This window comes from Zootoca vivipara, chromosome 3 (genome assembly GCF_963506605.1).
Source record: "Zootoca vivipara chromosome 3, rZooViv1.1, whole genome shotgun sequence".
NCBI lineage: Eukaryota > Metazoa > Chordata > Lepidosauria > Squamata > Lacertidae > Zootoca > Zootoca vivipara.
Window position 1 is genome coordinate 39,022,682 of NC_083278.1, and position 12,353 is coordinate 39,035,034.

Consider the following 12,353-nt stretch of genomic DNA (forward strand, 5'->3'; position numbering starts at 1 on the left):
TTGCTCTTTGTGTTACCAGTTGCCATTTATTAAATTAAATTTAAAATGGTCTTTCCTCTTGCCAACAATATTTGGACGGCAAAATGGTAAGTTATCAGAACTAAGCCATTGTTCTCACTGTTCGTTCTTCTTTACCAGCTTATTTAAACACTGTATTAATTTGCCATGTGCTTATTTTTTCTTTTTCTTTTGCTTGAAGGTTTTGATAACAACGGTGCCATTATAGGACCTAGAAGCACAAGGCATAGCAATCCTGAAGAACATGCTACATACTACTTCAGTACTTTCTCTAAGGAAATGCTAGTTCAGGTAGTTATGCTTTTGATATGTTGTTCATGTGTCCCTTGTAGGTTCTCATAAATGGCTGGCGGGTTCTGTTCAGCTTGGTAGATCACAAATTGTACAGTCTTTCTATAGGGGTTCCTCTTGCTAATGGCAAACGTGCTACCTGATTAGCTGGCTCCAAGCCAAGCCTTTTCACCCATATTGAAAGGATTTATTGTGTTGTGCAGAAGGTGAGACTAGGTGTAGACTTAAAGGTAAAGGGACCCCTGACCATTAGGTCCAGTCGTGACCGACTCTGGGGTTGCGCGCTCATCTCGCATTATTGGCCGAGGGAGCCGGCGTATAGCTTCCAGGTCATGTGGCCAGCATGACAAAGCCACTTCTGGCGAACCAGAGCAGCACACGGAAACGCCGTTTACCTTCCCAATGTAGCGGTTCCTATTTATCTACTTGCATTTTTACGTGCTTTCGAACTGCTAGGTTGGCAGGAGCTGGGACCGAGCAACGGGAGCTCACCCCGTCACAGGGATTCAAACCACCGACCTTCTGATCAGCAAGCCCTAGGCTCAGTGGTTTAATAAACATTTGCAAATACTAGGGGAGCATTTTGTTCAAAGTTAATACCATTTTTGGGAAGCAAGCAGTTTGATTGACTGTGCAAGGAACCAGAAAGTTCTCTTCAACTCTTCTTCTAAAAGCAGTAGCACTGTAACTTTTAAATGCAGGCAATTATCATTCAAAGCAATGTTAGTACAGGAAGACATCCTTTTAAGTACACTCAGTGTATTTCGCCCCCACCCCTGGTCTTCTTGTATTTCTTTTCCTTATAGCAATTTTGGCTCCAACATGCATTGGTAATTCATATTTGTATCAAGAATTAACTTGATTTTGTGAAGGGTGAGGAGAATGATTAGATAGAGGATGCTCAGATGGTGGCATGGAGAACCCAGATGTGGCAGACAGGCGGACAAATATACATTCACACTTTCAAGCATTTCTGATCCACAGCTGTGGCCTTACCTTGTCTTAATCTTAATGGCATACCCCAGGAATACACTTGAGAGAAGACCGTGGACTGGATCCAAAATGTCCCTTTCATAAACTGAAATCCTCTTCGGGGAATGAAAGAGAGTTAGATCCAGGGGCTGCTCCCACTGAAGAGTGGGGAGGAGGGTAATTTTTTTTGTAGAACTAGGTTAGCATTTCAGGTGCTGTGTGTGGAAATTGGCTGTAGCACCATGAATGGTTTCTTACTCATGCTATGGTCACCGTAGTCTAAACTCTTGTTTCACTTCTTGATTCTAATGTGTTATTTCTTACAGGCAATGGTGGGAATTTTGCAGATCAATGTGTGTGGAGAGGAGAGCACATTGACGCAGGACCTGAAGCCTTTTCGGATTCTTATCAGTTTACTGGACAAACCTGAGCTAGGTAGCTATATGAATGTCCTTGCATGCCAATGGGGTGTTAAATAAGTAACAGTTCATATAGTAGTAACAGAGGGCAAAAGAACAAACAAACACCCAGACATTCTAAAGTACCTCATATGATGAAAAGAGGCATGCACCATGAGTAAAAGAGTAACCTTGAACTTGAAACTTTTTATTCTGCTTCTCTCCTATGCCCATCTGAACAGCTATAATGAAACTTACTCAGTAACAGTTAAAACAGCAGTCTGTGACCAATGCAGTTGTATCACAGAGTTTTGGTAATGCAGTGTTGCATTAGCACAGGAGGAAGAGAAGGTGTTGCTTTGATGGGGTAGAAATGCTCCCCAGAAGTGGTTACAACTGCACTTGGACAGAATTGCAGAATATAAAGCAAGAGTGTTACTGTAGTGTAGCTGCTACCTAGGTCAGCAGGCATGTTTGAGGTCAGATTGCAAGCCCAGAATCTCAATTCTGACAATGTAAAGAAAACAAGCACTGGGAATGAATTGAGCAACAGTTTTTGAAATAAATGCGCTTCACCTTTTTCACTTGCAGTTGAAAGGTCATATGCAGTCTTAAAACAAGCTTGCTACGATGCCTTTCAGGTTAAGACCATAGCCTAAATCTTTAATGACAGCAAGCACCTATTAAGTTTTAATGAAATCAACACAGCCATAGAAAACGCGTTACTACGTTGTACTGGCAGTGCCAGGAGATCACATTCCTTCTTAAATTAGTGGTAGCAGCGTCCACCTTTCCAGCAGTTTTCAGTGTGCTTTTAACATATTCCAGCCAAATAGAAAGCATGGATAAAGTGGTGTGGCTTTTTTGTGCATGATTGAATTGTACAATTGGTATAACTGCAGATAAAATGAATTCCGACACTAGCCAGTATATAATGGATGTTTTTTTCCTCTTGTTCCTTTTAGGACCTGTAATATTGGAGGATGTACTGATTGAAGTATTTAGGATGTTATACACTCAATGCAAAGCGGAGCTGGATCTGCAGGTGGACTCCTCCTTCAGCAAGGACCATGCTCAGCTAAGCAGGTGGCTATGGCAAGAGGAAAAAAGAGAAATTCCTTCCTGCAGCCCAGTTTCTTGAACAGCAGCCTTTCATGCAAAATTATTTTGAGAATGTGGGAAGTTGCAATATTAATTTGATATGTCATGCAGGTCAGGGATTGGATCAGATACTGAAAGTCTAGGGCTTGCTGATCAGAAGGTTCAGGGGTTCGAATCCCTGCAACGGGGTGAGCTCCCGTTGTTCAGTCCCTGCTCCTGCCCACCTAGCAGTTTGAAAGCACATCAAAGTGCAAGTAGATAAATAGGTTTCGCTCTGGCAGAAAGGTAAACAGCGTTTCCGTGTGCTGCTCTGGTTCGCCAGACGCGGCTTAGTCATGCTGGCCACATGACCTGGAAGCTGTCTGCGGACAAACGCCAACTCCCTCAGCCTATAGAGCAAGGCGAGCGCCACAACCCCAGAGTCGTCCGCGACCGGACCTAACAGTCTGGGGTACCTTTACCTTTAAAATACCTGACCAGAGCCAGTATTTTTAGGGAAAGCATTCACAAAGTGTGTGTGCTAAAAGTAGCATATTTATTTGTTGTTACACTTATATCCCACCTTCCCTGCAAGGAGCTCATGGAAGGATACATGCTTCTTCCTCTCTCCAATTTATTTGTGCATCTGTCCTGTGAGATCTTTAGGTTGAGAGATGGTGACACACCCAAGGTTACCTCCCCATAAACTTTACAGCTGAGTGGAGATTTGAACTCTAGCCTCACAGGTCCTAGTCCAACATGCTATCCACAGGACAACACTGGGATATAATTAGTTTATTATTTTTAATTAGATTTATATACTGCCCTTCATTTGTAGATCTCAGGGCGGTTCACAACATAAAAGTACAATATAAAAAAGCACAACGTGCATGGTAAAAATAAGAACAAAAACAAACATATAATTCCCCCTTCCATTTTATATATATTTCCCATTAGAGATTAATTAGAGATCACCTCCTATCCATGAAATTCTCAGAATACATGCTAAGCCAGTGGAAACCGATTATGATGATGATTTAATATTGAAAAGGGAGCCCAAGTAAAGTGTTAAAGCAGCGGAGGTTGGGGAAGAAGACCTTTTTCTCTTTCTACTGTGGATGTGAATGCCTAGCCTGATATTGGTCACAATTCGGTAGTTATGTCGGCTCACAAAGCCTATCCTGTAGTTAGCCACAGAAAGACTTGTTCTCAAAGGCTTCTGCACTGCAGATTTAGGTTCTGCTTGCTTGGTAGCCAGTAACACAGACTTTGCAATGGATGGGCTTCTCTCTTACCTCTCTGCAGCTCATTCAGAGCAACTCCAGCTGAGAAGCTATACCAATTCATCTCCCTGGGGAAGCTTGTAGTGGGCAGTGTCAGCGGCGACAAATTCTTACATTGTCTACTGCTTTGAACGATTCCGGATTCAGAGGTTTTGCCTCTGTGCAATGATAGCCAAAAAAATAAAAGAGGCAGTAGGATTGCAGGAGGGGGGTAAAGGTGGGAAAGTGTGGTAACAAAGGGGGAGGTTGCTGTGAGGGAAATCAGGAAGTAGGTTTGGAGCAAGATTGCAAATGGAGGGATACTTTTGTTATTAATACTGTTGTTACATTTTTATTTCAGCAAACTTAGGGAAAATAAGAAAACAGCAGAGCTGATTAAAACTGCCAATCTTCTGTTCAATTCTTTTGAACCTTACTATATGTGGGATTACATTGCCCGTTGGTTTGAAGAATGTTGTAGGTAAGTTATATTTCACTGAAGATGCTTTGTGTACTGTTGTGTCCTGGTAGAGGAGCACAATTGAGTTGATACACTTACATTTTTTTAAAAAAAAACTGTATCCTGTGATTCTAAGTTGTGCTGTACAGTATAGATCTTTTAGAAAGAGGAATCTCATTATACATTTTTACTTTACTCTTGGTGTCAGTTTCCATGTGCATGTGTGCCGTGTTATGATTTAGTACCTGATGACTTGCAGCTGAATGTGCGAACTGATTCTGTTGCAAATCATTACTTCAAGGATATGTGTGGTGCTACATACCTGTCTGTGGTAATTCATCTATCTGACGGGTGTAGGACCTGTGGCCCTCCAGATTTTGCTAGACTACAACTCCCATCATCCCAGACCGTTGGCCAGGCTAGCTGAAGCTAATGGGAGCTGTAGTTCAACGACTTCGGCAGGGCCGAATATCCTGCTAATATTACTAGTTCCACAGCCACACTGCTACCAATGAATAAATTATGCTTTGAATTCATAGGAGGACACTGCATGCCCGACTACAGACTGTGCCCGGAGGTGGTAGTGAACCTGCTGAACTCCCCCTTACCAATTTCTGCCTGCTAGTTGATTTTTTGTTGGATATAGTATCTTTGGTAAGATTTCTACTGCTCACAACTTGGTTCTCCTCCCACTACTCTGTGGTTTTCTAAGCTAGGCAACCCTCCAGGTGGCATGAAATAAGTCTTTAATCCAGCAAAGTGGGCAGGCATTGCTTCAAAAGTGATAGGATAGGGCCTGGGTGGGGAACTTGGGGGCCAAATGGAGCCCTCTGGTCCTTTCTGTCTGGCTCGTGTATCTCTCCCCAAGCCATGCCCCTCCTTGCTTGTTTTTGCATGGTTGAAATGTGTCTTCAACTCCGATGACTCTTGCTTGTCTAGTTGGACATAGACAGGGATGTCTTGGTATGTATAGAAACTAACTAACCTTGCAGAGCTAAAACTCTTCTACATTGCTCTTCCCACTTTTCCGTCTGGCCTCGGCCCCCTCATAGTCATGTGGCCCCTGGAAGACTCCCCTGAGAGGAAGACATTCCCCTTGCAGTAGGGTCTAAATTTTAAGAATGAGATTTTATCACACAGAGATATTTGATTGTGGGGTCAGCCTCACTTCTTTCTCTTGCATCCCTCATCCTTTGTCTATTACTATGCTAATTGACAGCAGGATATGTGGCGCTGTGATTTCGTTAAACTTGTTAGATAGCAGTAGTTTTTTATGCATGCCGCAATCATATTTCTCTATCAACAATGTATATCTTAATGAAGGCTCTTAGAAATGTTTTTTTTTGCCTCCTGTTATCTCTCCTTTGTCTTCAAACTCTTTGCTTTCTCATTTCAAAGCCTACTAGAAGTATGAGAGTGCTTTGTCAGGTATGACATTCAGACTGTTTTCCTCTTTTGATTAAAAGTGACCCGTTTACATGTTTCTGACAGTATATATTTTGGTAATATTAAATGTGAAAGAATCGTGAATATTTGATTGCCCTGTACTGTTCTAGATTTGTTATTGGTTTGTAGTTTTAGAGTGTTTTCAAACAACTGCTTTTTTACACAATAAATGCACCTTTGTTTCTCACTTTCAGCAGACACACCGAGCTGTGCTTCTCTTGGGAGTTTTATCACATTTTCCAAGCCCTCAAATCACTACAGCTTAATGCAATTCCCCAGATAAGGCTTTCTTTGCTGCTTTAACAGCTGTGTCAAATGTAGATTAAACAGCAGGGAGAATAGCCATCCTTCCTGAAATATTTTAAAGACTGTGCTGCTTACTCTCCTGTGCTTGAACACACATGCAACCTGTTCATTTATAAATACACATAAGTAGGCATGCTCAGGGGTGCCAACTTGAATAAAAAAAGGTGGGGAAGGTATGCCTCGCCCCACATAATTGATCACATGATGTGATGCATGGACACCATTTGAATCACAATGCCTATCAACTTGGGTGGGGCTCGACCTCAAATATTTTAGGAGGGGCCAAAGCCTCCCTAGCCCCTGTGCACATGATAGATATACACACAGATATACACAGGTCTGTATTTAGCAAATAGCAGCACAGGTTCTCTAAACATCCCCATGAAACCCATCTTCCCACAGCATGACTACCCCCTGCATATTGTGACTGAATTTGTTAAGTGATCAAGATTTAATATTATAAATTCATATGTATAACATGAGTGATGCCCAGTGTTGTGCCAAGCTAGTTTCCCCGTCCCCTCCTCCCTTTTGCAGCACCCCATGCTCCCCCTGCCATCTGATCCAGGATGTCTCCCACCCCTCAAAAGCAGATTGGGTGAGTGGCCAGGATGCTGTAGGGCAGGCATAGGCAACCTTGGCTCTCCAGATCTTTTGGAACTACAACTCCCATGATCCCTGACTACTGGCCCTGTTAGCCAGGGATCATGGGAGTTGTAGTTCCAAAACATCTGGAGAGCCAAGGTTGCCTATGCCTGCTGTAGGAAGTAGGAGAGGAAAGAGAAGCCCCGTTGCACCACTGGCAGTCCTCCCTGCTAGTGGAGAAACAGAATTGGCTATCACCCCCTGTGTTTAAGAGTTGTTGCTTTTTTAACTAAGTCTTCATTTCCTTTCTTTTTTCAAATTTTGTAAAAATAGAACTATTGAAACTTGTAGCTAAAGTCCATAGAAAGGATAAATTACAGAAGCCATTGATACCAGTTCTAATTGTATTTTGATGCTAGGAGACCTATATTGAAATACAAACGGAACATCTGCCTCAGCTGCTACTCAGGATGATCTCTGCCTTGACAAGCCACCTGCAGACTTTGCACTTGTCTGAGCTAGCGGATTCCTTGAAACTCTGCTCAAAGATTCTTAGCAAAGTTCAGCCTCCGCTGTTGTCCGCTGGTACTGACGGTGACTTGCAGTTTCCGAGTAGGCGCAGCATCGTCAAAGAATGGGAAGAAAGAAAGGTAATCCAGAAAATTCTCTTCTTGTTTCATTAAAAATAAAAATAAACAGCTCCAACTTTTGAAACGGTTGCTTAACTCGCATTCTGTTGCTTTAAAACCTGTGGCCTACTTCAAGAATGGACTGGCTGCTACCTTGCAGGCTTTAAATTAGAAAAGAGATAGCTTCATGTGCCATGTGCTCCAGGAACACAGAAAGGCTTAAGAAGTTAGGAATATGCATGCACATTTTTGTTTGTTTGTTTCCTTGGAGGTGTAAAAGACCTGCGCTGTGTGCACCTGCCAAGTGAAGTGAGACAAGTGGCTTCTAGGAATGGGGCCTTCTCGTGGTGGCACCTTGGCTGTAGGAAACTCTCCCAGAGAGGCCCGCCTGCTACCTGTATGAAATCCCATCAAATTTGATGAGGATCCCTTAAGTGGTGGTGGCAAAAAAAACAACACTGGGTTGTGGAGACTGGTTTTTCTGAACTTACCTGCTCTTAAACTATGAGCAAACAATAAATGCAGTGAGATGTGCAGCTGGTGAAAATGAGAGAACATTTGCTAACACACAAAATGACACGGTTTGCTTTCCACCTCTGATTTTATTTAGTTCTTGCTCCTTCCTTACTCTTATCTCAATTAGATGCCACCAGTTTCTGCAGAGAACCCAAACGATGTGTTTGAAGATGGTGAAAATCCCCCAAGCAGCCGGTCCTCCGAAAGTGGCTTTACCGAGTTTGTGCAGTATCAGGCAGATACGACTGATGACATTGACAGGATGCTGAGTGGGGGGCCTGGAACAACTGGCCTCCCCATTCTAGGCAGCACTTCTTCAGAGACTGAGACAGTCTCCACTCTGGGTTCTGAGGAAACAATTGTTCAGCCGTCTTCCAAGATGACCCAGGGGACAGGACCTCGAAGTGGGAAGACAACAACAGTTCAGAAGACTGCAATGCAGTGCTGTTTGGAGTATGTCCAGCAGTTTTTAACCAGATTTATCAACCTGTACATCATTCCAAGCAACTCCTTGTCTCGGCCTTTAGCGGCTGAGCTTCAGGAGGACCTCGTCAGGGGGAAAGGAGAGGCTGCACACTGTACCAGAGAGTCACAAGGGGATGCAGCTAAAGGGAAAAGGACCACTAAGAAGACATCGCCAAAAGAATACCTCTCTGCCTTCATTGCTGCATGTCAGCTCTTCCTTGAGTGCTCAAGTTTTCCAGTTTACATTGCAGAGGGAAACCACACATCAGAAATACATGCTGAGCAGACAGATATTGGTGAGTAATTTCCTACATTTTTAATCTCCTCCCCATTAAAACTTCCTTTCAGGTTTGATCTTTCACTTTTTGTAAAACCAGTTTTGACTACCTTTTCTCTCTCTCTCTCTCTCTCTCTCTCTCTCTCTCTCTCTCTCTCTCTCTCTCTCTCCCCACAAACCCAGTTCTCCTATTTTTTATTTTTATTTTAAAGAATGCTTCCTAATAAAAAAAAGGGTTTGATGGGAGGTATACTGGGTTTTTATTTGGGTAATTGTTGGAATGGATTTGCTTCAGACTTAGGAATTTAGCAGGATTGGTGTCTTATCAGTATGTATGTTTGACATTAGAATACATCAGATGTAAATTGATGCACTTCCAGTGTATTTTTGGTGTAGGTTATTCTAACACTTCACATCTGCTGAAATGCTCTTGCTGCTTTCAATTAATAAGCTCCTGTATTGAGTATCTAATAGATATGAAAACTTCACAGCTTTGTTGAAGCATACAAAGTGTCTCATCTTTCAAAACAAGGTTGGGGGCAGTAGTAGTATTCTGTGTCAATTAGTCTCAAAGAACGGGCATTCATTTCCTCTGGGGCTTCTGAAAGCTTTGTTTTCTGAAATCAGTTTCTAGCTGTACCCCCCCCCCCAAGTCTCATATGGAAGCACTGAAACTGCCTTACCCCAGGTCAGATTATTTGTATATCAATCCCTGGGTTGTCTGCTCTCACTGACACTGGCTCTGCAGGGTCTCAGGCATAGTTGGGCCTTTCCCACCTCCTGGTCCTACCGTATTAGCTAGAGATGTTGGGGGTTGAGCCTGGGAACCTTCTGCATGTGCAATGTAGGGTTCTGAGCTTCTGTTCCCAAGACCTCATCCCCAAGGGGCCCACTGTGAAGCACTTTTGTACAATCCGTCTGAGGTTACTGACACACCCCAACAGCCAACCTGAGGTTTCCATCGTTGAAAGTAGCTCCATTCCAGTGACGGTGATGGTGTGCAGTTGCTAATCCATCTTCCATAAGTGCTTAACTACCCAACTATTTGAGTTTTGGTTTATTATTCTACTCTCCCCAGATGTTGTTAGACTACAACTCCCATCACCCCATCCATTGACCTTGCTGGCTGAGGTTGATGGGAGTTGTAGCCCAGCAAAATCTGGAGGATGTGACATTGGCTATTCCTACTATATCTTGCCACCTTTTTGTTGTTCAGTTTCATGTCAGGTGTTGTGGTTTTTTTTAGCACATATTATAGTTGTCATGCCTAAGGACCTATATGTTGGATATAGATAAAGAAGCAGAAATAGAAGGGATGATTTTGGAAAGCAGCTAATTCATGGTTGGAGGGCAATTAATTCATTTAAGCTTGGGAATTCTGATGTGTGTACTTAGCCCATGAACCTCCAACCTCTGCTTGCAGTAGAGTCTACAGATCAGCAGGCACATTCAGATCTGATATCTCCATTGAAATAAATGGAACAGTCCATGCATTGCACACAATAAACCCATTGAAATTAATGGACTTAAACAAGTCATGTCTTCTGCTTCAGTTGGTCTACTTGAGTATTACTTAGTTGGATACAACCCCATGTGTGCAAATCAGGCGTACATCTTTGCTCTAGGATGGGGACCATGTTTGTATTACTGCCTCCCTTCATTCCTTTTATCATTTTTAGACTGCAATTAATCTCTCATTCCTCCTGTTCAACATTATCTGTGTGATATGGTTGTTTATCATGATCCCTCGAGATCCATTACAACTTTAGATGGCCGTGATCCATTTCAGTATCTCCAGGTTCCTACTGCATATACCCATCAGGATTTTAAAAAATTAAAATATCAAAAAGCAGCCTTTCCATACTGCACCAGAAACTGCTTTTGAACACTGATTTTCAAAAGCAGTCTACCTGTTTTGGGTAGCACAGGGCTGGTCTGCTGTTTGAAAATAGGCCATCAAAAGCCCAGCTAGACATGCAGAGTAAACTGTGATACATTTCTGCAAAGTCTTTTATTTTTGCCCATTCTACTTTTCTCATTAGAGTTTAACCTATTTGAAGTAGCTGGTGGTGGTACAGTAGATATGCAAGATGGAGGGGTGGTAGGGGGGAATAAAGATAATTTTCCAATATAAGAGGAACTGCTTTTTTTTTTAATAGAAGCCCTTTTCTTTCAGATTGTGAAGAAGAGCAGCCCCCCTTGTGGCTCCAGACTCTTATGGGTGCTTGCAGACAAGCCAGTGATTTCAGCATCCAAGGTGTCACTATTTCTTTAATAATGGACTTAGTGGGATTGACTCAGTCCGTTGCTTTTGTCACTGGAGAAAATCTGAATAGTGTGGAAGCACCACAGCCTCTGAGTCCAAACCAAGGAAGAGTGGCTGTTGTGATAAGACCTCCTCTCACTCAAGGCAACCTCCGATACATGGCAGAAAAGACAGATTTTTTCAAGGTACAGTAAAACAGTCATTCAGCTTCTGTAATGATAAAAATGTGCCAGGCAGAAGAACCCCTGCAGCATTTATTTTCACTTCCTACAAAGCCTGGTTAGTTGTTAGGTGGTGGTTTAAAGCAAGTTCTAGCTGGGAAATTAAGCCCACTTCATAACCTATGGTTTGAAGTTGGCTTGTTCAGAAACTTTGAAATCTTTTTTTAAAAAATTGTATCTAGACAAGGTTATGTCCTTAAATTCTATTGATTTTTGGTAGGACTTATGCAGAAGCTTGTCAAGTGGGGCACAGCCACTATGCTAGCGTCCCAGCAGGTGGCTTGTTGTTGCATATTCATGAGGCAGCAGGGAGGGTGGCATGATGCAAACACACCAGCGAGCCAGTCTGGTGCTCCTGCCAATGTGTTAGCACCACACTGACCTCCCTACCACCTCACCCTTCCACCTTCTAACAGTGATCTGCCTACTGGGAAACTAGAACAGCGGTCCTGTCCACCCAGCGACCCACTTCTGAACTTCAGAGGTACTTAATTTCTAAGTACTGCACCCAAACTTTGCACCTTAGAGACTGTTATCCCTGCTTCATATTAAATGAAACTTAATACGTTGCTCTGAAGCTCATTAGTCACTGCACTACTTGTTAAATATTTTACCTACAATCCTGATAAGAGCATAAGAACAAATTGCTGAATCAGGCCAACGGTTCATTTAGTCCAGCATCCTGTTCTCACAGTGGCCCTGTGGACGCCTGCCAGCAGGACATGAGTACAACAGCACCCTGTTGCTCCACCCCCACCCCTGTCAAAGTCCACTGCACAGCACTTCCCCAGTGCCTGACAGCCAGCTAGTTATTGTGTGCTTGGGAAGCCCAGCACAAGGGGCTTTGCTGCTGCTGCTGCTGCTGCTGCTGCTGCTGCTGCTGCTGCTGCTGCTGTGGCACCAAGTGGTTTGCAATGAAACTGCTGCTAAAACAGATGTTGATACTGCGTTTCACAGAAATTTCTTTCTGGGCCTTATAAAGGCTTGGACCCAAAAATTCATGGGTGGAACTCAGCTTGAACAGTGAGGCTTTTTCATGCTAACCTCCCTCTGCAACCCCCTGAAAAGCCACTTTTGAGGGGTAGAGGACCCCATGGAGGAATATAGGATGTGTTGGTGGTGGAAGCAAGAGGATAGAGTTGGCAGAAATCAGGGGAAACG

General features: G+C 43.1%; 1 protein-coding gene across 6 annotated transcripts in view; it reads left to right on the plus strand.

The window, feature by feature from the left end:
- Positions 1–12,353, plus strand: part of DOP1A (DOP1 leucine zipper like protein A) — a 59,039-nt gene that overhangs the window by 18,905 nt on the left and 27,781 nt on the right. For all 6 annotated transcript variants that reach the window (XM_035109496.2, XM_060272559.1, XM_035109498.2 and 3 more), the window contains 8 exons: positions 200–309; positions 1,608–1,716; positions 2,645–2,765; positions 4,383–4,502; positions 5,021–5,135; positions 7,238–7,468; positions 8,091–8,724; positions 10,882–11,156. In XM_035109496.2, coding sequence (XP_034965387.2) covers positions 200–309; positions 1,608–1,716; positions 2,645–2,765; positions 4,383–4,502; positions 5,021–5,135; positions 7,238–7,468; positions 8,091–8,724; positions 10,882–11,156 — 1,715 coding nt within the window. The remainder of the gene's footprint in view (positions 1–199; positions 310–1,607; positions 1,717–2,644; positions 2,766–4,382; positions 4,503–5,020; positions 5,136–7,237; positions 7,469–8,090; positions 8,725–10,881; positions 11,157–12,353) is intronic.